Below are 26,937 nucleotides of genomic sequence, written 5' to 3'. Positions count from 1 at the left end.
TGCATACGCCAGGCACTTTCTGCAGGGTCTTACTGAAAATCAAAGCAATTTTCCTCGCATCACGTAAATAAATCTCCCTTTTTGGCTACTCAAGGCGAGCTATCAGAACGGTTGCATAATATATATTGAGAAGCTCACTGGCAGGAAGCAGCTATCTCAATTTTTCTCACTTTATCTTGGCTTAACGTCAGAAGCTGTGCAGCAGTGCAGTGGAATAAGGGCCTGGCGAAACCCTTGCCAGCAAAGCGCCCTTTGTGTTGGGACTGTGGCTGGCTTTCGACACCTAGTCGTTGCAAAGCTGGACTTCCTATTGATTTTCCTTTTCTTGTGCTCTCCCAGGCTCGCGTGGCTGGACATTGTGCTTACTGGATTTCTTCCGGATGCTCCCCGACTAACATGGATGTCCCACCATCCCTTGCAGTGGAAGCTTGCTTCTTGGTGCAGTGAGTGAAGAACATGCAGCGACTGCTAATGGGTTCGGGAAGCGGAGACTCCTTCCTCTTTCTGTGACCATGCCGTGATTGTGTCTGCGGTCACTACTCCACGAATCCTTCTTCTTGTCCAAGCCCGGAGCCTAACGCTAGATCGGGGAAGTGGGTGCCGCGCGCGCAGGCACGGAAACATCATGAAGATTATTTCCCCGTTTCTAAGTAATCTAGTCTTCAGTCGCTCCATTAAAGTCCTGCTCTGCTTACTGTGGATCGGATATTCGCAAGGAACTACACATGTGTTAAGATTCGGTAAGATTCCCGGTATCTCACCACTGCCTGTGTGGGCTCCGAGGCGCCGGATGTAAACAGGCAGTCGCTCCGCTTGCTTGGCGTGGGCTTGCTCTCAGACCTGCTCCCTCCCTGGTTTTAGAGACCGCCCCCTGCTTTCATTTATCCTCTCTTTTTATCTTCATTTTATTTTGGGCCCCGAGAGGGTGAAGGAGGTGCTAGTTCGTGGTACTATTTATTGGCCGACAGATCGCTTCGCCATAGCCTACCATAGGGACAGCGGTGATGGGGCATGGCCAGCCTGGGATGCTTTGGTTTCCCTGGGAACCCTCCAGCTGTCTGGGTATCATGGTCTGAACCAAAGTGAGCGCTAGGGCTGGCAATCCAGCAGCATGTGCTACTGATGAGTTAATGTCTGGTAACTCTTTCATGAGTTGCATCTGTCCGCTTCTGCCCAGACCTGCCTAGGTTCTCACTTGCAAACCCAGGGCACCGTCCTTCTGATTTCTTCTGTGTGCAAAGCTTATTATTGGTCAATTTAATCTTTTTCTTTTGTTGGTGGTCGTTTTCATATGCAGAGCTTTAAGAAATAGTGCTATATAATTTAAGGCTTTATTTCATAGTGGGAAGATGCACTCAGTGCAGCGAAATAGCGACTCATGGCAAGCTTCTTGTTTGTTTTGTTTTTTAACTTGCTGAGCTCTTTCACAGATCTCCCTCCCTGTTCTCGCCTCATACAGAATTCCAACCTAATAAATAAGGAATAGTAGTAACTGGAGGCAAGGGTGCCAGGGAGGAGGGGAGATGAGCGTGGGGTTCTAAGTGCATCTTTATTTCACTCTGACATGTATAAAAATCCTATATAGTTACATTTGAGGGTTTATAGTTTTTCCAAAAACCTAGGCTTCTTTCTCTCTTGAAAGAAAATCAAAAAGTGAGCTTCCAGTACAGTCACTAGTCAGGAGGTCTGCTTGAAGGAAATCAAATGTAGGAAATGCTCAGCTGCTCTGGATGACAAGTGGGATATTTTCAGTGAGCTGGGAACTCATCAAGGAAAGTTCCCTAAAAAAGGGCATTGCAAAAGAGGAGAAAGCCAACAGGGCTTGAGCGCCCCACTCTAGATGCCTTCTCTGTCAGCTCTAAGGGGATCTAAGCCAGAGAGGGTAGGGCATACATTCAGAGTATGCATCTTTGAAATTAAAGTAGACACTTTAAGTTTTCTGTCTGATATATAGCAGAGGTTCCCTGTACCTTCTGTAAGTTTTCTGTCTGATATATAGCAGAGGTTCCCTGTACCTTCTGTAACACTAGTATCATCTATTTTTCCAAAGTGATCTTTTTCTCATGCTAAAATTCACTGTCTTCCCCAAGTGGAAATAAAGTAGAAATACTTTTACATATATTTGAAAATGTAGCCCCCTCCCCATATGTCATCTAGAGTCAAAAAGGCTAGTAATAACATGAGACAATAGAGTATATCTAGATGCTGGCTTGAGTATTTTCCTGCTTTCTTCAGTCTTTAGATGGTACTTAAGCATGTTGCTCATAGCAACAAGCATCCACAGAAATGCTTGCTTCTTTAAACAGGATTAAAGAAGTCCCTATATTCCTGGGAACTGTGTGTGAAGATATGTATGGTATGTGTGCCACAGCAATTTGGCCATTAGCACGGGACATGCTAAACATGGAATCCCCACCCCCAAATAATTTTTAATCCAAAGTACTTAAACAATTGTGTGTGTCGTCTTGTGTGTGTTCATGAATGAGTATGCATTGGTAAGAATGTACATGATTGGGGGAAGGATGAACTGGGGGCCTGAAAACTGCTACTAGTACTCATGAAGATTTAATCATTGCTGTTCTAGTCCTGTAGCACAATATTTGCTGAATCGTTAGATTGTTACATTTGCTGATCATTTCATATCTTCATATTAAAAATCTTGGTGTAACAGCTTTCTAAAAGAGCACACACACAGGAGCCTAGATTCTTGGGAAAACTATAAATCTTTCTAAAATGAAACACACACACACACACACACACACACACACACGCACACGGTTTTCCTAGACAAACTCTAAAAATGTCCTTAAGAAACAGGGCATTAGGTGAAGACCTCCAGATCAGCCCCTTCACACCTGAGACCAACGTTCTACTTTCTAGATGGTTTCTGTTTCTACATTATCATCCATGTTCTCTAAATCTGACGTGATTCACCAGGAAGGATTGCGTACAGTTGTAATCCTCGGAACATTTCCCTGTTGAGACTATTTTGATGCAGAGGTGGGAGTTTTATTTTCTTCCCGTGTAAAAAAGTACTGAGTGGATTGGATGTTTAGTTAAGCTCTAATGCGTGCCTGTTGAAAATGTTTATTTTAAACTTTGACTCTGAAGTTCAACCATCGCTGGCCTCCTGCCCTAGGAGGAAAGGGCTGGGATTGTTATTGGGCAGCTGCGCTTGAGCAGTGGCAGAGAGCTAGGTATGGGTGAAAGCCACAGCCTTGCCTCAGACCTCTCCCGGAGGCTGCTTGCTTAGAGTGACGCTAGTCTGTCCGGGAGAAAGGCTTGGGGCTGCCGCCTTCTGGCGCTTCTGCTTGGCACTATGGCAACCGGGAAGCTGACTTGAGGCCACCCTAGCTTCTCTTTTCCCCAACTGATGATGAAAATTCACCTTCATTAATCTCTCTGCCCTTCTTCTCCCTGCTCCCAAAAGACTTGCCCCCTTCCTCTTCCTATCACCCCCAGGAAAGGCAGACTTCCACACAGTTCAGGGTGTCTTGACCCTGGAGTACCTTCTTTTCTCTGCCTTCTCTAAGCCAACCTCTCCCTCAGTCTTTTCTCTCCCCGCCCACAAACCTTGGAGCTGCAATGACGTGGGAGGGGTTCGGGGTGGGATTGCGCTATTGTTATCTTTGATTTGTTCATAGCGACTTTCTAGGACCAAAGAAAACTTTGCAGATGCACCCAGGAGCAACCCTTTCCTTCCGCAAGGCCAGACTTTGGGCACTGTGTACTGTGTTAGTAGCTGCTAGGTAAATTACTCTGCAGTGCTGACCCCTGGGTACTTTCCCAAAGCTGTAAGGCATATTAGGTAGTGAGGGAGAGCACCCAAATGTTGCTTAGGTGTTACCCAATGGCCAATGGGGGCTGAGAGGCCTGGACATAGGGGGTCTCTTATCTTGGGTCCTGGGTTTCATTACCTTGGGACCTCAGACATAACTTGGCTTCTTCAGAAGGTGCCCCCCACCACCCGGGTGTGGGGGGAGGGCGTGTTTTCCAGGGGAGAGGTTGTACTGCTGAAAGTCAGGCCCCTCAGTCCAGGTCAGGTCGGATATCTGCAGCCTGCTGGATTGGGCACAAAGCCCACCACTGCCCCCAGGCTTTTCAGGAGACCTTGCACCAGCAGCCACACTCCACTGGCCAGCCACATGGAAATGAGATACCTTTGTTCTTATGTGGCTGTTTCTAAGAGCTGACCAACAGGATGCCCAAGTGGGTGTGTTCCTCTGAGTGAGTTTCTGGAGCCACAGTTTTACCTAAGACGTTTCTTCTATTACTTAAGAGGGCTCTTCTCTTCCCGCTGCTTCTCTTCTGCTCTGTTCCCAGATTCAGCTACGAACAGATTTCATTACTGCCCTGGTTAATCTCTTTGAATTTTGGCTTGTTTGTGCATCCTCTTTAGTGTCACCACACCCCAAACTGCTACTCTCTCTGAACTTGAGGTTCGATTATTCAGAGTCTTAACCCTCATTGCTACTTAGGACGCTGGGAGCACAGACATTAACCAAAACCTTGAAACTGAGAGGTTTCTCCAAAATAGCCTTTTCCAATAAGGTGAGCAAATAAATGGTCTGTCACTCCTTACTATGTGATGTTTCTGCTTTTTTTTTTTTTTTAAAAGCCAGTCTGTGGATTGTTTTTGTTAAAAAATTTCCGAGTTTATGTCTTCCTCCCAGATTTGCTGTGATTTTTTTTTTATTTTTATTTTATTTATTTATTTTATGACACTACACTTCAGCCAGCTGTTAGCCACTGCCCCAGTTTTGCATACGTGGTGCATAAGCCCTAGGTGAAGACACAGCCAGGAACAGTCTGCTAGTTTAAAAAATAAAATAAAAACAAAACATAGAAACACTTCAGAAGGAAAGAAACCAGTTCTTGTGGAATTTTTCCTGTATTCCCAGAGACAAGACTTCCTGGCAGATATACTTCAACATCTAGGAACTGAGTGCAGTTGACTGAGAGCTGGGAAGCTGCCACTCTCCACAAGTTCTTTGAAAGAGATTTTTCTTCCTTTGGGAGGTAAAGTGGGAGGGAAGGAGGAGTGGCCTTATGTCTAGGAGTTTGAAAACTGACTCTTGAGAGAGGAGATGGGAGTGAGAGCAGCCAGTGTCTCTGAAAAAGATAACACTCGGTCACCTGAGCTCTGGATGGCAGGTGAGGAAAATCTGCTAAAATCACCAAATGAGGGTGCATTTTTCTAAAAATTCCCCTTTTCTGAAAACTTCTAGCTTAGTTTTAAAGCGTCAAAGAATAACTTGATGTGATCCATCAAGGGAGGCACAATCATTTCAGAAAACGACTCTGAGAAATGATCTTTCTGTCTTCCAGAATCCACTCTCCACCCAGTCACATGGAACTCAGCAGTGTTTTCTAGCTTTGTAGCGTTGTCTTTCAGAAGTGAACAAGGGTTTATATATCGATGGATTTTTTTTTTCAGAGAAGTTTGGCTTTTGGTTCAATTTAAGTGATCAGTAAAGCGTGTTTATTCTCAGATTCTATACTGACACTGTTTCAACATTTATTCTGCAAGGGAAGTTAATTTAAACTGCTTTCACACGAAGGGAAAAAATACTATAGGTCAGTGGTTTCTCAACTTTTCTAATGCTTTGACCCTTTAGTACAGTTCCTTGTGTTGTGATGATCTCAAGTATAAAATTATTTTTGTTTCTACTTCATAACTATAATTTTGCGACTATTATGAAGTAATATTTTTGGAGATAAAGATTTGCTAAAGGAGCAGTATTGATTATCAGAAATTTTTGAATTTGTTCCCAGATTATAGTGTCATCTATAATAAGATAACATAATCTCTTATGGTGTTTAGTTATCATAATTTCTGATAAAAAAAATTATTTCTTTTTTATGCTACAAATTTAACATTTACCTGGATGAATGAATTCATGTGTCTAGGATTTTACTCTGCTACTATAGCCTCAACTCTACATATTTCTTGAAAATTTTAATGCCCATTTTAAAATAGTGTCAAATATAGTTTAATGCCTTTCAAATGTGTGGACTTAAATTACTTTCTGCTGCATGCATAGTACTTGAGGTGTATAGATCCTTTTACTATGGTGGTGCCATGTGTTAGGATGCAGGTATTACTTTTATTTATTTATTTATTTGAGTAATGAAGATTTATCTTTTTTGTAGTTCACTTATTAAAGTATTAAAAGTGCTCTGAATGAATCTTAAATTCTAAGTCTTGGCATGAAATAGAAGGTCAAAAGACCCCCAGAGAGGCAGGAAGTAGGTGAGCATCGTCATTCTTGATGAGTCTAGATTAAACACTGGAGAGGTAGACTTCTATCTGATAACGTCATATGGCTTCCTGTTTTTCTTTGCTGCTTCTGCTGACAATTGTGTAAGGTAATTAAATTGGCTGATTGAAGTCACAGTGGTCATGGGGCGATAAAGACCATTTGGATTTAATGGAATTTAAAACAACAGAGCACTGAACACAACTCTTACCGAACAAGAATTTTAATGGCCCATTCAGGGTGCTGACTAAATAGAAAGCCCTTAACAAGTTTAATTGAAAGGGCAAGGCAGATTAGCACTATATAGTCTTTATGGTTGAAGATTGGGGAATTAAAATTATCCCTTTAAAAGACTCATTAATGCATTATCAAGATTTAATGTAGGTTAAATAAGTCTTCTTTAGACCTTCTTCATGTACTGTGAACCTAGGTTTAGGACTGAGTTTCAATAAAGAAATATTTTTAAGATGACTTAATAAATGGAATTACAGGTCTCTCTCATCTTAAAAGCTAAGAACATTTTTGGGTTTTTTGATTATATAAAACGTGTAAAGGGTAAGTTTTCAGGATGAATCTTTTATTTGTTGTAGTAAAAAACAAAACAAAGCAAGCAAACAAGCTTGATTTCTCTTTGCAAGTTTCGAAGTGATCATTTTTTTTTTCTTAGAAACAAAGCTTCTTTGTCATAGGGAAGCTAGAGATGGCAAAGGAAGCTTTGCCTTCTGTGGTTTCATGACAGTAACAGTAACAGATATTGGTCCCATTTGTTTTGTCTTTGAAATACTGACCTTTGTCTTAAGGAAGCATTTCAATCGCTAAAGTTTAGTGCCTCCATATTCTTCTGCCAAAGGAATACTTTCTTGATTTGCATTGGAAAATTTCAGGTGTGGTGGTCAGTCCCAAGATAAAATCAAGATTCTGTCATTTGGCCTCTTGTGGGCTTATTCATTCCCTTTGATTCATGTTACCCTAAAAAGGTCTACTTGTTACCAATTCTTTTGATATTTCCAGAAAATATTCCATGTGTAAGGATCCAAAAATTTTAATTGTACACAGTTTTGGATATTGTTTTAAAAATCTGATTTGGACAAATTCAAACCATGTAGCAGCAGGTAGGCTAGCTCCCTACAGTCACTTGCTTTCATTTCCCAGCCTATCCAATATTATTCAGGTTTTTTAAGCCTCACCTGATCTTCTCTTCAACATAAGTAAAGAAATGTATCTGCCTTTTGGCTCATATCTGTAACACCAAACAATTAGCTACTCTGATAAAAAAAAAATCAATCTTAGTAATGTGAGTAGGTGGCTTGAGAAGACCCATTAGGACTTCCTTCGAGATTTTACTTTTTAAATTTTGTTTTAGTTTTGAATTTGAGCACTGAAGATTTTGTTCAATGATGGTGGTGCTCAAATTTAATTTTGTTCTTAGATGTATTTCTATTGATCAATTTAAAACATTTATTCTTCAATTAAAAACTGAAAAGTCCCTCCTATATTTTGTAGAGAGTCAGGTTACTTTAGCCAGCAAGGCCATGTGTGAAAATCTGAAAAATTGTCTGAGGTTTTTTTCTTTCAGACATTTTCCCTCATGATGTATGAAATTTGATCAGCAGCTCTTTTTGACTAAGTATTTCCTGTTTCCCTTGGTCTTGTTTTAACAGAAGTATATTCAGGAAGAGAAGGTACGTAGTCCCAAGACTGTGCAGTTAGGATGAATTTATTAGATCAACTGATCCAATGTATGACAGAGATGCTCAGATACAAAGGGTCCTGGGTGCAGAGGAGAGTGTGGAGTGATTAGCACTGATAGGAATTGGAGGCTGAGATAGACAGCAACTAAATGATATGATTTCTAGGTTCATTACCACATACCTCAGAGTTTTGCAAATTTATCTTTATTACTTTTAGTCCAAATCTTTGAGCATTTGTGATTATTTTAAATAAGATGTCAATGATATTATATAGACATATTTAACAAACCTTCAATGCTTTCTGAATTTTAAAAAAAATCAGCCAGTTTAGTTTCTATCATTGAATTAATTAAGTTAGCATTTGGAAGGTATTGCATCTAGCTTTCTTTTCTAACCTTAGCTCACCTTTCTTCTATGCTCTGGGGATAATGCTCATTTTAAATGATAAAATAAACAAAGCAGATATTAAAGAAAACTTCCACTTTTGAAGTCCAGCATATTCATAGATATTTGGCCTCTGGGATTGACTTGATCTTTATTTTTAGTTGCTAAAGCATTTGCATGAACAGTACAGCAGCCCCTCGTAAGTTCAAACCCGTTCTTTCCTAGAATGGAGAAATGAAATGGGAACTCTCAAGATAAATGGAAGCTATAGGATGCTAAATTACCTGAAGCAAGCAGACTGCAGAGAGCAAGTTTAGTGTTCTAAGTTTCGAGATGAATCAACAGGGACAGTTAAGCAGCCTGCTCATGATGTGTCAGGCTTTTGAGCAGGCTAGTGATGCTTTCACTGAATTATGACATTTTCTCAGTGTACTTTCTGCCTCCCTCTGTTTTACACACTTTGAGGGAAATTGGTGGATTGCATTAGCTCCCTGTACTTTGTTGCCCACCTTTCTTTCACAGAACACTCCAACAGGTTGTTATCTTTTATAGCTCTTTGCATACCTGCTTTTGTCTTCCTTTTCCCAGTGATTAAATCGTTTGTCACATTTATTTATTTGACAAACAGTGTAGCATTTGAAGACTGAGGTTCTGACTTCAGGGATTTGTTATTGTACAATTAAGGCGGAAAGGTATATGCACACGATACACGAATAACAAAATAAATATATTAGAATCTCCTCAAAAGGAAATTATGATAAACTTGAATTTTTATAGTATTTGAGACTTTTGTTGGGGCCTTACAAACATATATAGGGAATAGGATGGGAAAATGAGGAAGAATTCCTATGAGACAAAGAATTTGAAGATGAATTAAAAGGTAAACTTTATGAGAGTTAATGGACAGGCTCTATGGTGACATAAATATGATCTGGGCTGTGTGGAACTTTAGTCTCTGGGTTATAGGACTTGAACTCTGTGTAGCTCTTGGAAAGCCAGTAGGAGTGAGGCAACAAGCCATCAAATGGTTTCTTTTGTCTTTTGTCTTATTCCTAGCAAGATAAAGAACTAGTGGGTCACCACTGACTATGTGCCTGAAAGGGACTCAAAGATAAACTTTTGTCCTTTATCACTGGAATCTTTAAGAAATTATGTGATTGGGGTATGTGTTAAGGTAGAGTGCTTACCTAGAATATGCAATTCAATATTAGAATTAAACTCTAATACTGTGGGAAAAGGTTTTAGCCACGACCTCCACATAAAGCAGAGCCACTTAGGGAGGGTGAGCTGCTTTCCCTGCTCTTCCAATGTGAACTTCATCAAGAGGCATCTTCAGAATCACACGAAGAATGTTTGACCAAATGCCTGGTAAGCTGTTATCTAGTCAAACTGGGATATAAAATAACCCATCATGAAAGGAAGCAAAGGCAGTTTCATTAGCAGGTGGCCAGGAAGTATGTGAGTTAATCTGAAGGAAGTTCATTGGAGGACAATTTAAAAGTATGATTTGCTTCTTTGAAGGATATAATCCATTATTTGAAGTAAATCTCAGTAGTCTATGCCTTGTTCTAAGACATTTCTAGTACTTGTATGTGTATGTAATAAATAACATACATCATTATGTGCATAAGTTGTGCTAATTCACAAATATTTTAGGTGAAAATTTAAGATAAAAATTACAATATTGCAGTGAAATAGATTATTTATATACTATAAGTATACATGAACTCAAGAACCTGGACTATGAGTTTAGTAGTCTGTTCTTATGGTAGTCATAAATTAGGAAGGATAATTAAATCTCCTTTCTGGAGAATGCTTATTACTTCCCATCTGTTAAGCTTCAAGGGTGTAGGAATTAATAGGAGAATGCATAGAGCTTCACATTTCTAGTCTGTAAAGGCTTTATTTTAATTGAAATTATATTGGTGATTTAGTATGTACATGTGGAATAAAGAACTGTTTGTTATTACTCATGAGCTTCTTGCTCAGTTTCTTAAGACTGTGACTAAACCTTTAAGGTAATATAATTTTCTAAATTAATCTTAATAATCCTTCTTTGGCTGCACCAGAATCTAGTAAAAAAAAGGCGGGAGGGGGCAGAAAATACTTTCTTGAGTAACAGAACAGATTTCTTTCTGGTAGATTTGTTTCATGAAAAGGAAGGTCCATAGCTTCTGTTTCATTTTTCTGTATCAGCACTCTAACTGTTCTTCTCAAATATCCAGAAGTAAGTAGGAAGCAAAGCAAACTAATAATCAAAGAGATTATGCTAAGTCAGGGAGCTCAAGAACATACCCACGCAAGCCATTTCAGAAAGGCCATGCTTCCTCTAAAGCATGATTCATTTTTCACCTTGGAATGTAAAAAGAAGTGTGCTCACGACTGTATTTTGGCCATTTATGATGCTTCAGGAAAGTTTCAAACATCCCAATATGCTGCAGTTGTTTGAGATGAACAAGAGGACCTGTTCTGGACACTGACTGCTACCACAAGGAGTTGTCCCAGGCAATATTTCAGGACTCCCCTTTTTATGTGAACTGACTGTGGTGTTACCCTGAAAACCTACCTCACTGTTGTTTTTTAGGACTATTCTGAGGTACTATGAAAGATCTAACCCAGAATTGAGGAATGAGCATAGAAATGGTAAGGAAAAATGAGTGATAAGCAACTTGAATCCTCTCAACAAATGTTATCACATCAAGAGTCATTAAACTATTTAGAAAATCAAATGAACAATTTACATTATATATAGAAAATTTTATTTTTATTTAAAACATCTATAACATGATTTTGATTAGAAAAATTTCCTGAGTCTTGAGGATATTAAGATTTTATTTATTAATTTATTTGTTTTATGTTTGTTTGCGGCCTCTCTCTCTCTCTCTCTTTCTCTTTTTATTTTTCTCTTTGAGACATGGTCTTACTAAGTAGCCCTGGCTTACCTGGATCCGACTAGCCTCTAACTACTGGAGATTAATCAACCTCTGCCTCCCAAGTAAATGGATTAAATGAATGTGCCGCTACAATACATCAGACATTGATATTTTAAATGATTAGTTTGCAAAAATGTCAGAGGCTGTCTTGAGATTTTTTTAAAGTTAAAATGGAAATAGAGTAAAGTTTAGTTTCATAAAACATACTTAATTTTATGTATAAGTCTAGGATTTCTTTTTCAGTTGTTTCATTAATCTTTAGATAGTCTAGATTTATTTGTCTTCCTTTAATTCCACATATCAACTATGCCTTAAGATTTGAGCTACATTTTATTTTCTTCAAAAGGTAGATTTTAAGCAGGTGTTCTGCTATATAATCTCAAGTGTTGGTTAGACAATTTCTTTAGCTGAATGGTTCTCAAACTTTTTTTTTTCACATTAGAAGTGAAGAGACTTTAAATAATTGAAATTCCCAATTACTAAAGATGAAGATTCTGTGGTTGAAGATGACTCACTTTTTCATGGACTTGAGACATTTTTCTATTTTTTTCTTTTGTTTCTTTCATTGAGTGTTGTAGCACAATTAATAAAAACTCAGAGACAGATATTGGTATTTAACCTGAAAACCAGAAAAGAAAATCAGCCAGCCAGTGGCTCTTATCTCACCTCAGTCCGAAAATGGTGATCCTGCCTTCAGGAATCTCCAGAATGAGACTAAGAGCCAGTCGCTAGCTGCTTTCCTTTTCTGGTTTTCAGGTTGAACCCCAATATCTGTTTCTGGGTTTTTATTACATAGTACTTTATGTAATAGTACATATTACATAGTATTTTATAGTTGGCAGTGTTAATATTTTTCACATTTTGGGTTAAATTTATTTCTTAGTATCTTATGAGAATTTTATAGTTTTATGATATAGGCCCCTCCTTCTTTTCTTTCCTTGCTCCTCCTTGAGTATCTCAATCTACTCCAGGTAGATTGAGAATAATTTTCTGAATTAGATTGTCCTGGATATTATAATGTTTAACTTACTTCTCCTGTACTTATAATGGACAGGATTTGGATTGACAGTTGATAGTTATGTCTAAATTATGCAAAATAGTGAATAAACTTGGTAGATAATGGCTGGGGATTGGATATTATATCACTCACAGAAGACAGTGTTGTGCTGTCTGCAAGCCTCTGAAGGGATTACTCATTCTTTATATTTGAGCTCTTTGAATATTTCTACATGTGAACACCATAGCCCAATGGGATCTAAAACAGGTGTTGTTTTATAAATATTGTCTAAGATGATGTATGATTCTGGGACCTTTTTCTTTTCAATTTTCCACTAAAGAAGCCTGTAATAATTACTTGCTAACTTTTACCTCAGAAAACTTACTTTTGTTTTAGTGTAGTTTAACATTACGTATTTATATTTGGAGATGTTCATTCTTTAATATTGGAAAATTATACCTTTAGATACATATATCTAGGATTTCATGTCTGAGTTTGTTCAAGATGTAAATATTCCATCTTAGTTTAATTGTTTCAAATTTTTAATTATTCATTTAAAAACATTCAACTAATTATACAGTGCCAGACACTACACTGGGGAAGCCCCATACTTAGACCTTACATTTCCCCCAACCCTCACCCCTTGGCCTCTGATTGACAGAAGTTTGGTGTCTCTATCAGCTCTCACTTCCAGGTGTTTCTATTGCGTATTTAGCTTTACTCCAATAGGTCTATCAAATGTTCTCATTCTATTTTGGAAAATGATCCTCTTCCATACTTCCTGGTCCACAGGGCTTTTCTTGCTATCTGAATGAAAGTTTTCATGATCTCTTAACTCTTACATTCTATATGTTTCCAAAGTCAACATTACATAAATCATGATAAGGTATCCACTGCTAGCTCATGGGATGACTGCCCCCATTTGCACAACTGACTACAGTAACCTCTGGCCAGCTGAGAATGGTGAATTAATCCTGTTGGAGCAACTCACAGGAGGCCCTCTGTGAGCAGGTTACTCCAACAATCTCTTCTAAGAATTTTTCAAATGTGCCTATATTTTTACATTCTTGGTATTGTGATGGGTTAACCATGGATTCCTAGCTTGTCCTCAGAACATCTTTACTGTTTTCTCACAGCAAAAATATTCCAGTGCTTGGCTCTTTGCAATTGTTGTACTTCTTAATCAATGGTATTGCCCTTTGTCACAACTTTATACTTGTTGATTTAATCACACTGTAAGGTTTTGCCTTTCTGATATGCTTTTGCCTCTCTAACCTTACTGTTAGTTGGATAAAAGCAGTTTGTAATAGCTATGTAACAACCTGAATGATAGGCTTCGATGAAGTTTTGCTTTCCAAATTAATTAATCCATTACCTTCTAGTTTATTCACTCATTACATCTTAGGAGATAAACAAAATGCAGATAGCTTAATTTTCTAGTACAGTGACCTATACTGTCCTCATTCCTCTCTGCAGCTTTATGAACACAGTGCTCACCATCTGTGATGGGTAGCATAACTGTAAAGATATAAAATCACTTGGGAGATGGGCCTGTAAGCATGCATGTTAGCGAGTTGTCATGATTGCATTAATTGAGGTGGAAGGACCCGCCATTCCCTAGCTGACATCAGTGTATATAAGTGGAGAAGGAACTGTACCACATTCACATTTTCAGTGTTCTCTGTTCCTCATTATGGATTTGATGTTATTACGCCACTCAAGCTCCTGTTGCTGTGAGTTCCCCACTATGATGAAATAAAACAAGGAACTGTGAGCCAAGAGTAAACTTTGGCTCCCTTAAGTAATTTTTATCATAGCAACAGGAAAAGAAACAAAGAAATAATTTATTTTATTTTATTAATTTTTATTGAGCTCTACATTTTTCTCTGCTCTCCTCCCTGCTTCTCCCCCCACCCTTCCCTATGCTCCCAATTTACTCATTAGATCTTGTCTTTTTCTACTTCCCATGTAGATTAGATCTATGTATGTCTCTCTTGTCCTAAATATAACCGCAGCAGCACAGACACTGAGAGAAACAATTAATAAATGATGCATATTCTTATCAGTATTCTGGGTTTCCTTCAACACTTTTCCAAACTTTCCCAAATCCATCCCACAAACCATTTCTCAATGCTTTATAATCAAACTGACAGGAATAGTAGCTTCATGGCCACACTCCTGGTATACTTTTTCTGTGTTAGTCTTTTCTTTATTGCTGTGAGAAATGCCTGAGAGAAACAATTTCAAAGATCCTTAAGAAGTCATTTTGGCTTGCAGTTGCAGAAGTTTTAGTCCAAGGTCACCTGGTCCCATTTCTTTGTGCTTGTACGGAGGAAGGATATGGCAAATTGGGTATAGAAGGACTAATGTTCACCTTATGGCTTCATAGAAAGTTTCGGGAGAGTAAGAGAGAGAGAGGGGAGAGAGAGAGAGAGAGAGAGAGAGAGAGAGAGAGAGAGAGCGAGAAGGAGAATGAATCAGAAAAACCCACATCTTTCAACTAAACCTCACTTCCTTATCTTCACAACTTCTATGTAATATCAGAGCCATTACGTTATAGCCACTTTCCAAAAGCCCATGTGATGGCAATCAAACCCTAAACTAATGAATCATGGGGTCATCTTAGCTATCAAGAGACAAGGTTTATTTATGTGAGGACATAAAGAATGACATATAGATATCTGAAACTCTTCACCACTGTAGGAGAGGAGAGATAGGATCATTTTTGAGACACAAAGGCCAGTGTCTGTAATTACTAAGTGTATACTAAGCTGGCCCTTTGGAGTGTTGCCTCCTTGTCCATGCTTGCTCAGTGTTGGCTCTTATAGAATGGGACTAGGAGTGGTATAGTGCTGTGAACAGGATTCTTCCCCTTCTGATTTGCTAAGCAAATTCCACGTCTCACTCGCTAATCACACTATTATCCTTGATGCTTAATTATTTTCTGTAGGGAAATAGAGTTGTTTGAGGCTTTCAGGAAATTAAATTGAACTTCAAAAGCCACCTCCACATAACAATTAACATTTTGAAATAGGTAATTCCTTGGGGTTTCTTGCTAGCTGAGTTTACTCAGTTCTTTTTTTTTTCCTTCCCCCTTTAGGAATTCTTTTAAATAGTGAGGGGTTTATTTGTTCAATTAACTTGAGATTATGTTTTTAAAAGTTGGGAATATTAAGGTTTCACAGGTATCTACAAAAATGCAATAAAATGTATGACTACAACTTTTGATAAAGACCAGTACAGTGCATTATGGGTAGGAAGTTGAAGTTGATTGCCTCATGTCCCCTGTTTAGGCGCACACTGTAACTAAGTTCTCTGTTTAATCAGAGAAGTGGGTGCCTGAGGGCCACCTGCTCATGTGTAGGAAGGTGAGTTTCCATGTGGCTCCTGTAGAATCAGCCTCAGTACACATTGCTTCCCTTGCCATTTCAACAAGCCAGGAGTTCTACAGATTTTGCATGTTGCATGCACACTGTGGTGTCCTTCTAAATGTCACTCCATTTTAAAATTAGGAATTCTTCTTAATTCCTTCAGTTTTTTTCTCGAGTGTAGTAGTTACTGATTTGCTTGTACACAGGTGAAACCAATTTAAAAACTGCATCTTTCTTTAAACCATAGGACTACAAAATTCTCCTTAGACTATTGCCATATATTAGCTGTTGAGACACATTTTAAAATTATGGAAACCATAACTGCTAATAGTCTACTTTTGTCAGAAGTTATTGAACTATCCTAGAGGAGCCACAGAAAATGTGGATAGAAAATCTTTGATTCCAGGACCACTTCTGAGACAAGTTACTCAAACACTGAGCTTTCAGTTTTTTTTTTTTTTTCTGGAGAAATAAGATTAATCATTTCTGGCTTGTGTGTTTGTTCTAGGGTTATATGAAATAAAGTCTGCTTTTTGGAAAAAAAATTTACACCTCCCCTCTTTTTGCCTTCTTGAAAATTTGGGGTTGAAGTAGCTTTTGAACAGTACGTAGCTCTGTATTCTGCGAGAGCCTGCCTGTCAGGTTCTCTTCTCTGTGTTTATTGACTACTAGCTTCAGCTTCTCTGAATTACAAATTCAGCCTTGGGCTTTTATTCACAGATCTGAAAGGATGAAGGCAGGCAGGCACCTGTAATTATAGTGGCAGTGATGAGCTGCAGCGGAATTGCATAGTGTGTGAGGAATTTTCTGTGCTACTTGACTTGGGTTTTGCTGTAATGATTCCAGCAGTAATAAGGCAATATTTTACAACGTGTTTGTCTTTCTATTATCATCCTTACATAAGCCCAGAATATCCACAGACTTGCAAGGGTGCTTTTTTTATAGATATAATGATTCATTTATACAAACTGATATGTGCAGAATATAATAGCCCTTTTATGGATGCTCCTAGATTGTACATGGAGGGGTGGAGTGAAGATTGCATTTTCCACTGACATTTGCAAAATTTTAGATTCACGTTTTCATGATTAAAAAACTTTACTGTATAGAATCCCAAGACTCTATGCTTTGCAAAAGGTTGTCTCCTTTCTTCAGTTCCTGTCTTCAGGATTGATCATGATATCTGCCCACTTGGTTTGCCCATAAGGTTATTTGGGGATGGTTGGAATTTCTTTGAGTTTGATAATAGTACAGTTAAAGGAAGCTAGGTATGAGGACCAGTTTGTTCCCAATGAGAATCCATTTTCATCAATTAATCTATTTGTTCCTGCTTCTCTAAAGTCCCATAACAGAAGTCTATGTTCAACCTCGATTGAGTGGGAAACCATTTTTCTTTGCAGTCTCTGCAAAATGATATTTATGAAAAAAAAAAGAATCTGATCCTCTCAGCTCACTTTCCATTTCCCCCGCTTTAGTTGAGAACCCCAGTAATAATGCCCAAAATGACGTGTTAAGGAGGCTTAAAATTCTTTCCAGAATTTATTAAGAAAGCTGTTTGTTTTTTGCTTTTAACATTATCAAGCTCACATGACTTCTCTAGAGTTTAGGAACAACTAGCTGTACCCAGAACAAGAAAGATGAAATCATTGTGTACTTTACACTGTTTGTCCTCAATTTCCCTTTTCCAATTCATTCTGGTGGACAGATGTTGTCTTGTTTTTTTACTTTTTTTCTCAAGGTTAAGCACCTGACTTATCTGCAACTCTTCCTAGCATCCCTTCCTCTTCCACTCATCAAAGCATACAATTCTTGAAGATTTAAAGAATTCTAAGTATTTCTTTGAAGTTATAATTATCTTGGGTTCATATTTTTAAATTCTCTGTCTTTTTTTGTTTTCCAAGACAAGGTTCCTCAGTGTAGCCTTGAGTGTCCTTGATCTTGCTCTATAGATCAGACTGGCCTCAAGCTCAGGGATCCACCTCTTGTCCCTTTGAAATTCTGGGATTAAAGGTGTGCCAGCACTGCTGGGCTGTATTTTTAAATTCTTTCTAGACAATCTTTCTCAAAGCAACATTTAAGCACAAGTCATGGAACTTGAAGAAAGCCGAGCTTTTCTGAAATTATCACTGAATCACTGCCTCCAAAAGGAAAAAAAAATCTTCTGTCGAATCCCCTTGAAAATAGAAACAAAAAAATTCAGGTAAGTGAGTATTGAATCTGGTTTGGATAGCCTCACTTCTACTGGTAACAAGTCAGGAAGCTGAGAGAATATTCATGGCAGCATTAGACTTGGAACATGCAGAAAGAGGAAGGGTATTTTGTAACAATTTATCTTTTAAGTACAGTTGACACTCTTTATGACATTAAAAAGATTGCCCATATTATTAACAATTAATTTGAATTACATTCCCAAGTGTAATTCTGGCCTTGCTTCAGAAGAAATGACTTTCATGCAAATAGCTACACTTGGATACTTAGTAAAAGGCAACTCAAATGCATATCAGGGATTAGGAGTGGATGCCCCACTTCAGAGAATTCAGTAGAGTGTTCAAATAATCAGCACAGGCTCATATTCCAGTGATTGGATTAGATTTTCCCTGCTTTAATGTGGAGGGGGTTTCTGAAGGTTATGAAATCAATGCAGGCTGCCCTTGGATGGTATTATTCACTTGAATTCAGGATCCAGATTCTTCTCATCGCCTGAAAGACAAATCATATTTTTTTTTCTCCTGGAGTCCTTCAGAAATTCCCAGAGTATGCTCAAGTATTACATGAATAATTCATTTTACTCAATACACATTACAGCACTTAACAAAGGCTGCGGCCAGAATCCCCTCCTTAGGGAAACTAATTTGAGCATCATTACAGCTGTGATTCTACAATGTTGAGCAGTTTTATGACCCACCTGATGAAGTCCTCCCTTCTTGTTCAGACCTTTTATAGAAATACTTCAAGTTAAAAATTTCACTGAGCATATTCTTGGATGGAAACTCTTATAGGCTTTCCTGTTTTCTCCACTCCCACTCTTGAGTAAAAGAAGTCATTTTTAAAACACAAATTGGATCCCCTCCTTACTAATATTTTCTTATCTTTAAAGTCAAATGGTGTGATTTTAATGCCATATAAATACTTTTCTCAAATTACTTAATATTTCAAGTCATATTCAACCAAGAATAGCAGTTATGAGAAAATATGTGTAGATTTCACTTAGAATTCTGTATGCGTTTTCTGTGCATGTTGTTAGTGTGATTTTCTGTATGGGTTTTCTGTGCATGTTGTTAGTAAGATTTTCTTGTACATTTCTAGCAGGAATTCACATTGCCATAATATCTCAGTGTTCTCACATTTACAGCTCATTGCTATGTGAGTTTGTGAAGTCAGTCTTACCGCAGAGTGGACGGACCTGTGCACTCTAGCATGCTAATGCATGAACAATTTAAGGTGATCTGACTTCCACTATCTTCGCCAATGAACCCCAGTCTGAGTATTATTCCTGCTTTGTCAGTTCATTATATATCAAAACAACCCATTCAATGAATTGTTCACTCTTGCATGTATGTATGCCTAGTTTTGGCATCTGTTATTTCAGTGACTAGTACACAGCTGAATATATTGTTTTAATCATTTGTATTTGAATGCCCAAATAGAATCCCTTTATACTCAGTTGAGTGAAATGGATATATCGGTATTCTTATAGCACTTGTTTTAGATTTTGATGGGCTATCCATACCATTTTGCTTCCTTGCCACTTTACAAGGCAGCAATAATATATAATCATTTCAAATTTTCCTTATCTTCACTATGATTTAGAAACATTTAAAAATAATCTGCCATGTGTGAAGTAACATCTTATTTTAGTTTTAATTTGCATTTCCTTATTGATAGATAACATTGATTATCTTTTATATGTCTGTTGGCCATTTGTATGTATTCTTTGGAGAACTGTGTTCATTGTCCACATTACAATGTTAAAATAAAATTATTGTTATTCCTGTTGTGTTTAGACCTTCCTTGTATATGTTGGATCTTAACTTATTTTAATCACCAATCTTGTCCCTGACAATTAACTCAAAATATCAAAATCAGAATTTCATGGGATATGTACACTCATGTTTATTGCAGCATTATTTCAAATAGTCAAAATTTAGATATAAATAAGTGATAGAGAAAATATATTATATATACACAGTAGAATATTATTCAGTTTTAAAAACTGGAAATTCCTGTTGGTCAGACTTTACATGAGTAGTTTCTGATATTACTAGGAAATACAATCTCAAAGCAAACTCCCTGATCTGCCTCCTCTTCCACAATGTTACCTGAACTTTAGATACAGGAGTGTTTAGAAACATATCTATTGGAACTGGGCTCCACAACTCTGCATTTTGATTGGTTGTGGATTTTTGTAGTAGTCTCTGTATGTTGCAAAGAGAAGTTTTCTTGACGAGGGATTAAAACTACACTTATCTGTAGGTATAAGGTCAAATCTTTATAGATTATTATTAGGGATGATGATGTAGTGGTTATAGATTTCCTTCTAGTCACAATAACTATACTAGCACCGATTGATTTGTTTCCAGTACCAAGCATAATCTCCCTCTTTTTTTCTTTTTCTTTTTTGGTTTTTCTAGATAGGGTTTCACTGTGGCTTTGGAGCCTGTCCTGGAACTAGCACTTGTGGACCAGGCTGGCCTCAAACTCACAGAGATCCGCCTGCCTCTGCCTCCCGAGTGCTGGGATTAAAGGTGTGCGCCACCACCGCCTGGCATGGTCTCCCTCTTATTGAGCAGGTCTTAAGTCTAATTAGCTGTCGGTTGCCACCAAAGTATATGTGCTACTACTGTACCCTTAGGGTTATTATGTCATTCTGTCCAAAATTGAGCTTAAGAAGGATGACACCAATGAACATTCTGAACTGGACAGAGGAAAGCCCACAAGGCTTCAACCCAACATAAAGAACGATAGGAAACTAGAAAAGCTGGGAAAGGTGTGCTTCCTTAGGGAAGAGCACAGAAATTGGTTGCATAGTGCCAGTCAACCTGGTAAACATACATACAAATAGCATTATATGGATTTAACAGGTTATATTTAGGAATATATATATATATATATATATATATATATATATGTATACACACGTATGTATGCAAAAACAATTAATGAAACAAGAGGCAATGAAGTTGAAGAAGAGTAGGGAGGCATATATAGTGTGTTTGGAGAGAGTAAAGGGAGGTTTAATCTCAAAAAAGTTGGAAACTCCTAATAAATGTGATGACATGCATGGATCTCGAGGAAATTATGATAACTCACAGGACACATGCTGCATAATTCCATTTATAGAAGGAATCTAAAAGAGTCCAACTCATAGAGCAGAAAATAAAATGGTCGTTTCTAGAGACTTGAAGAATGAAAAGCAATAGTTTCTGCTTAACAACTACACCCTCTTGCTGGATGACTTAGTTCTAGAGATATACTATATGATAAATACTACAATCAAAGTTAACAATCTTCTAGTATTTACTCACTTAAGAATTTGACTGAAAGGTTAACAGGGAGTTAAAAGTTGTCATTAATGCCATTAAGAAAAGGGAAAAAATGAATAAACCTTAGCAGGATATCCTCTAAAGACAGAAAAGAAATGATTTTTCTTCCTTTTTCTCAGCACTTGGTCAATGTACTTTTGAAAAGATTCACGGAGTTTTCTAGCATCCAGAGAGAGGAAATTGGAAACAAGTGATATATCATTTCACACTCATTAGCCTGACTGAAATGGAAGAGAGCTATAGTATCCATTGCTCTCTGCAGAGTAGGGGGAAGAGTGATTCCATATAGCACAGATGGAAATATGAGGCAATATAGGCTCTTTGGAAAGCTATCTGGTAGTATCTATCAAAATTAATTGTAGACATAGAAACAGTATACTTACTACATCTTATCTCACTGGAATGGAAGTAGTATCTGTGAAGACATAAGTGAGTATATGTTTGTTTCCATGTTGTTTGTTGTGGCAAAAGTAATTTTTTATTAAGAAGATATAAAATGAATTAATTATGATATATTCACAAAATATATCCTATCAAAATGAAAATATGAGGATTACAACAAATGAGTTGAAAGAATTTCCAAAAACAATTGAAATAAATGGGGAGTAAATTATAAATAATATAAATTTTCTTCAGTTTTCTTTTGTTCAACAGTCATAAAAGCCCCTGTGTTCTATGCCTTTGTATAATGTGTGCTATGGTGTTTTTATATCTATGCATTAGTAAATATAGATCTGCCTAAGATTATCCAGACATAGATAAGAACCACACTGACTTCTAACATGAATGTTTAGAAGCAAGATGACATAGATACATGTAGAGAATGCAGATGTCAGAAAAAAAAACAAAGAAAAGAGTGAACAAGAAGAGAAAAAAGTAGGGAGAGAAGAATCAACATGACCACTCTTATTTCCATAAGTGGTTTAATATATTTTCTGTGCATATTATGCATATATGCAAAATATATATAATTACAGTCATGAGTGAATATGTGCAAACAGAACAAAAATAGAAATGCAAGAATTGTTGGGACTCTTTATTTCTCAATACTTATTTAATGCAGTTACATTTTTTTCCTTATTGACGGGGGTCAGAGGAGGAGGAAGAGGATTGCTTAGGCACAGGACATAGGGAGAAAATGAGAACAGGTCAGTGCATGTGGAGTAATGAGTTTTGCAGCCCAAAGAGACTGTGCTGTTCAGAGAGCAGACACCTTTTCTTTTGCAGACATTCAGCTGAGATTCATCCCAGGAGGAGAAGAGTTGAGCAGAGCCTAACTGAATTGGACAAATTCTGACTTATACAACTTATTATCCACATTTTTGTAGAGTAGATCACAAGTCTATGGGTACAATGGTTCTTGATGTAAGTAAAGAATTAGGTTCTTTCTTACAAACTTCGGCAGCTTTTTCTTTTTTAATAAAGTATTCATTAAAATGATGACATTTTGGACAGTTTCACTTCCTTCCTATGCAAAGTTTTCCCAATTCTGGAGAGCATGAGGGAGGGGAAATGTCCAGAGTCACAGAAGGGAGAATCAAGGCAACTTGCTTTCCCCTGGGAAAACTCTGTGTAGCACGTGTGGTAACTACTTTTGAAAAGAAAAGGGAACTTAATCTTCAATAACATGTCTTTTGTAGAGAAAAACATTGCAGATCTTACTCTTTCCAAACTTTTGGATCAAAAACAAAAATTGGTAGAAATGTTCAGCGCAATTAAGTCTGTAGAAAATTTATTTATATTAATATTGTTCAGTTATATTGTGTGCAATTATATGGTGTGCAATTCAAATGGTTTTATTAGGTCTTTGAGAATTTCATGTAATATGTAAAATGTTTTGATAATATTCATCACAAATCCATCAACATTTTTTCAGATTCACACTCACTTCCCTGCTCACCTGTGTGTGTGGTGTGTGTGTGTTTGTGTGTGTATGTGTGTGTGTATGTTTCCCCATTACAATCCCAATACAATTCTTTTTTATTTTAAATTTTTATTCATTTTATATACCAACCACAGTTCCTGCTCTCACCTCTCCTCCCTCTCCACCCCCCACACGCAATAGGAATTGATCCTGGTCCCACTGCCAGTGACCCTTCAAACAGAACAAGCTATGCAACTGTTGCTCACATTCAAAGGGCCTGGTTTGGTGTTATGCAGGCTCCCCAGCTGTTGGTCTAGTGTTTGTGAGTTCCCACGAACTTGTTTCAGCTCTCTCTGTGGATTTCCCCATCATGATCTTGAACTCCCCTAGCTCCTATGATCCCTCCTCTCTCTCTTTGACCTGGCTCCCAGAGCTCAGCCTGGTGCTTGGCTGTGGATCTCTGAATCTGTTTTCATCAGTTACTAGATGAAGGTTCTATGATGACAATCAGGGTATTCACCAATCTGATTACAGGTAAAGGCCACTTCAGGCACCCTCCTCAATATTGCTAGAATTCTTAGCTGGTCTCCTCCTTGTGAATTCCTGGGAATTTCTCTAGCAACAGGTTTTTCCCTAACCCCACAAAGGCTCCCCCTATCAAGATAGTTTTTCATTGTTCTACCTCTCCATCTCTCCCTACTAGACCACTCTGTTCCCTCATGTCCTCATCCCCCATCCTCTGCCCTCTACCTCCTCCTCCTGATCCAGTTTTCCTAGGAGATCTCATTTATTTCCCCTTCACAGGACAAACCATGTGTCCCTCTTAAGGTCCTCCTTGTTATCTAGCTTCTCTGAAGCTGTGGATTGCAGTCTGGTTATCCTTTGCTTTGTATCTAGTATCCACTTATGAGTGAGTACATACTGCACACACATTTCTTAGCAGATCTTGAAAGGATAATTTTCAGTTTCGCATGGAAACACACACACACAAAGGATAGCTAAAACACTCCTGAATAATCAGAGAACTGCTGGAGGTGTTACCAACCCTGATTTCAAGCTGTACCACAGAGCTCTAGTAATAAAAGCAGTGTGGTTTGGCATAAAACAGACACACTGAACAATGGAATTGAATTGAAGACCCAGACATAAATCTACATACCTATGAACATACACACACACACACACACACACACACACACACACACACATCCGTCAATTCACTTGTGTGCTTCCTATTTATTCATAGATGGATGTGTGTCCTTCCGCTGGCATCTTGTTGATAAATACTCTTTAAGAAAATGTTACTTGGCATTAGCTCCTTGGCTAAATGGCACTTCATGCTCACCTCTCTTCACTATGTTAAGAATTAATCTGACTTGTGCTTGCGCAGGTCTTGTGTAAGATGTCATAGCTGCTTTGAATACATATGTGCAATGCTTTGCTGTATCCAGAAGACACTGTTCTATTGTAGTCATAGACAGCTTTTGACTCTTATACTCACTCTGTTCTGCTTCTTCACACTTTCACTTTCCTTGTTCGGTCCTTCTATAGAACTTGAGGTAAATGATTCCACTATTGTCAGCCATGCTCTCTTCATGGCCTGAACTGCTCCACTACATTGTAACATCCCTCTAGATATTCTTGAAGGTGTCAGGTTTGTCTTCTGATTATTTGTACATTCTCCAGGATCTAAGGAACATATGAATGACCTGTTTCTTTGGCTCTGAGGTCATCATCATTCCCAAACTAGTTTGTACTGTGATTTTCAGTGTTTGTTCCTGCCCTTGTATTCTCCCTTCTTCCAGACTTGAAAACTGGAAAGCGCTTTGAATTTTCCATGCTCTGCTCTCTCTGTGTCTATTTAGGGATGTCAGACTATGAACTCTAAATCTTTCCTCCAGTGTTACAATTACTAACTCAAGTCTTCCTTATTTTCTTCTTTACTCACTAAGGGTATGGTGCTTGCTGTCCTGAAGGAGCATCCCTTCTTCCACGTGGTGGCTGTGTGGCCTTAACATCTCTGATCTGTAGAATGGAGAACACAGTAGCTCACAATATCAAATATACACTAGGCAATCAAAAATGTGTCTGTCATATATGATTATTTTCTTCCTTCTATAATCTATTATGTGTACCGACAAACTGATTTTCTTAAGATGGAATTTTGCTGGTATGCATGGGTTTCTTGTATTTTATTTCGTATCACCCTTCAACTTGTAATCACTAAATGAAATCAGGTTGGCATGTCAAGTACTATGTACTCAGATTTCAATACCTATTTCGAGTAGTTGCCTGTTGTACAGATAATAACATGCTGTGTTTCTTAAAATACCCAGTTTAAATGTAAAATATAATGTATATAGTATCTTGTCACACACATACATAGATATATGTCAGAGTCTTAGGAAAGTAGGCATAAATATTTTAGCTTCTTTATTGTGGCAGGCCCAATGAAAGAGGCTTATGCAGCTGAGATAGGGGGTCATCCTGTGGAAAATTGAGGCAGAAGCCAATCACCACCTGGTATAGGAAGAAATATCTCAGTGTCCTTTAACAACTTATATGAATGAACTGAAGCATACTGACTAAAACTCAGCTCAGAGAAGATATGCATCTCATGGCACTCCTATTTATAGAACAATATTTGTAATATCCATGTATTTAAGAGGATTCAAATGAAACATGACTTCCATGTTCATTGCTTTAACTTTTTGAAATTCCTGATAGTTGGCAGAGGTTACTCATTCGTTCCCTGTTGCTCAGACCAGAAACAATTACTCAGAAACTGTATTATTTGTAGTACTATTTTACAATAGCTTAAGCATATTGTTAACTAGCTCTTATATCCTAAATTAACCCATCGCCATTAATCTGTGCATCATCATGAGGTTGTGGCCTACCGGCAAAGTTTCATCCATCTCCTGCAGAGCCATCTGTCTCTTGTGGCAGTTTCATGGCTTCTCACTGACTCTGCCTACTCTCTCTATATATCTTTTTCATCCTGGTTATATTCTGTTAAGCCACTGGCTGAAAGCAGCTTCTTTATTAACCAATAAAATCAACACATAGCCAGAAGGACCTCCCACACCTACTAAAACAATTCTGCTTTAGTAATTCCATATTATTCCTCTTTGTTTTTTACTTTTTTAAATGAACACATATGATTGACAAATAATTAGTTAAAGACAGAGGTTGTACATACCTCATCTGTGCACTTGTAGTCTGGAGCTCTTATAGTAGTCAGCCAGGCAAGATTTGCTGAGTGAATCACTGAACCAACATACTTTGATACTTCCTTTGTATTTGTTGCTGTTGAATGTTCTTGGGCTTTGAAATATTTTAGAATATGAGGTAACAATTACCAGATTTGGATTGTGGTGGTATTTTGCATCTGAACTTTCTCAACGGATATTGAAATCTGAATGAACTGACTCATTTAGGTGAATAGATCATTCACCTCACCCCATCACTGGGTCATTCTTTGCTTTGTCAGACTGTTGTTTATTTTGTATAACATTTATCCATTTACTTTCTCCTTCCTTCAATGAGTATCAGTGATTCACAGCTAAAGGATGGCTATTATTCCTATGCCATTGAGAAATCACTGAAGTGGTATGGTTGGCTCAGAGACAACTTTATTATAACAAAGTTGCAATTGCTTTTCTTAGTTCTCACTTAAAAGGCAGTTCAAGAGACATGCCTTGCTTACATTCTCTATAATCAGGAATTACTATCTGTGTTGAGGCAACAGTCCATAATTTACAGTCTGTTAACAAAAAACATCAGTAATTTATTTCATATGAGCCATACTAAAAGTATCTTCAGTATTCTTTAATTCAACTTTGATTTGTTAACACATAACTTTCATTTTTACTACCATCCACATCAGAATTA

General features: G+C 37.8%; 1 protein-coding gene across 6 annotated transcripts in view; it reads left to right on the top strand.

Annotated features, from left to right (window-relative positions):
- Grik2 (glutamate ionotropic receptor kainate type subunit 2) overlaps nt 1–26,937 on the top strand; it is a 604,302-nt gene that overhangs the window by 5,043 nt on the left and 572,322 nt on the right. For 5 of the 6 annotated variants that reach the window (XM_041653577.1, XM_041653579.1, XM_041653583.1 and 2 more), the window contains exon 2: nt 340–740. In XM_041653577.1, the coding sequence (XP_041509511.1) occupies nt 626–740 (115 nt within the window). In that variant the 5' untranslated portion in view covers nt 340–625. Of the gene's footprint in view, nt 1–231; nt 741–26,937 lie in introns of those variants that run through there. The other variant, XM_041653578.1, reaches the window with a different exon arrangement.

This window comes from Microtus oregoni, unplaced genomic scaffold (genome assembly GCF_018167655.1).
Source record: "Microtus oregoni isolate MIOR12 unplaced genomic scaffold, Mior012 000006F_ref0000085, whole genome shotgun sequence".
Classification (NCBI taxonomy): domain Eukaryota; kingdom Metazoa; phylum Chordata; class Mammalia; order Rodentia; family Cricetidae; genus Microtus; species Microtus oregoni.
This window is presented reverse-complemented; position numbering and strand designations above follow the sequence as displayed.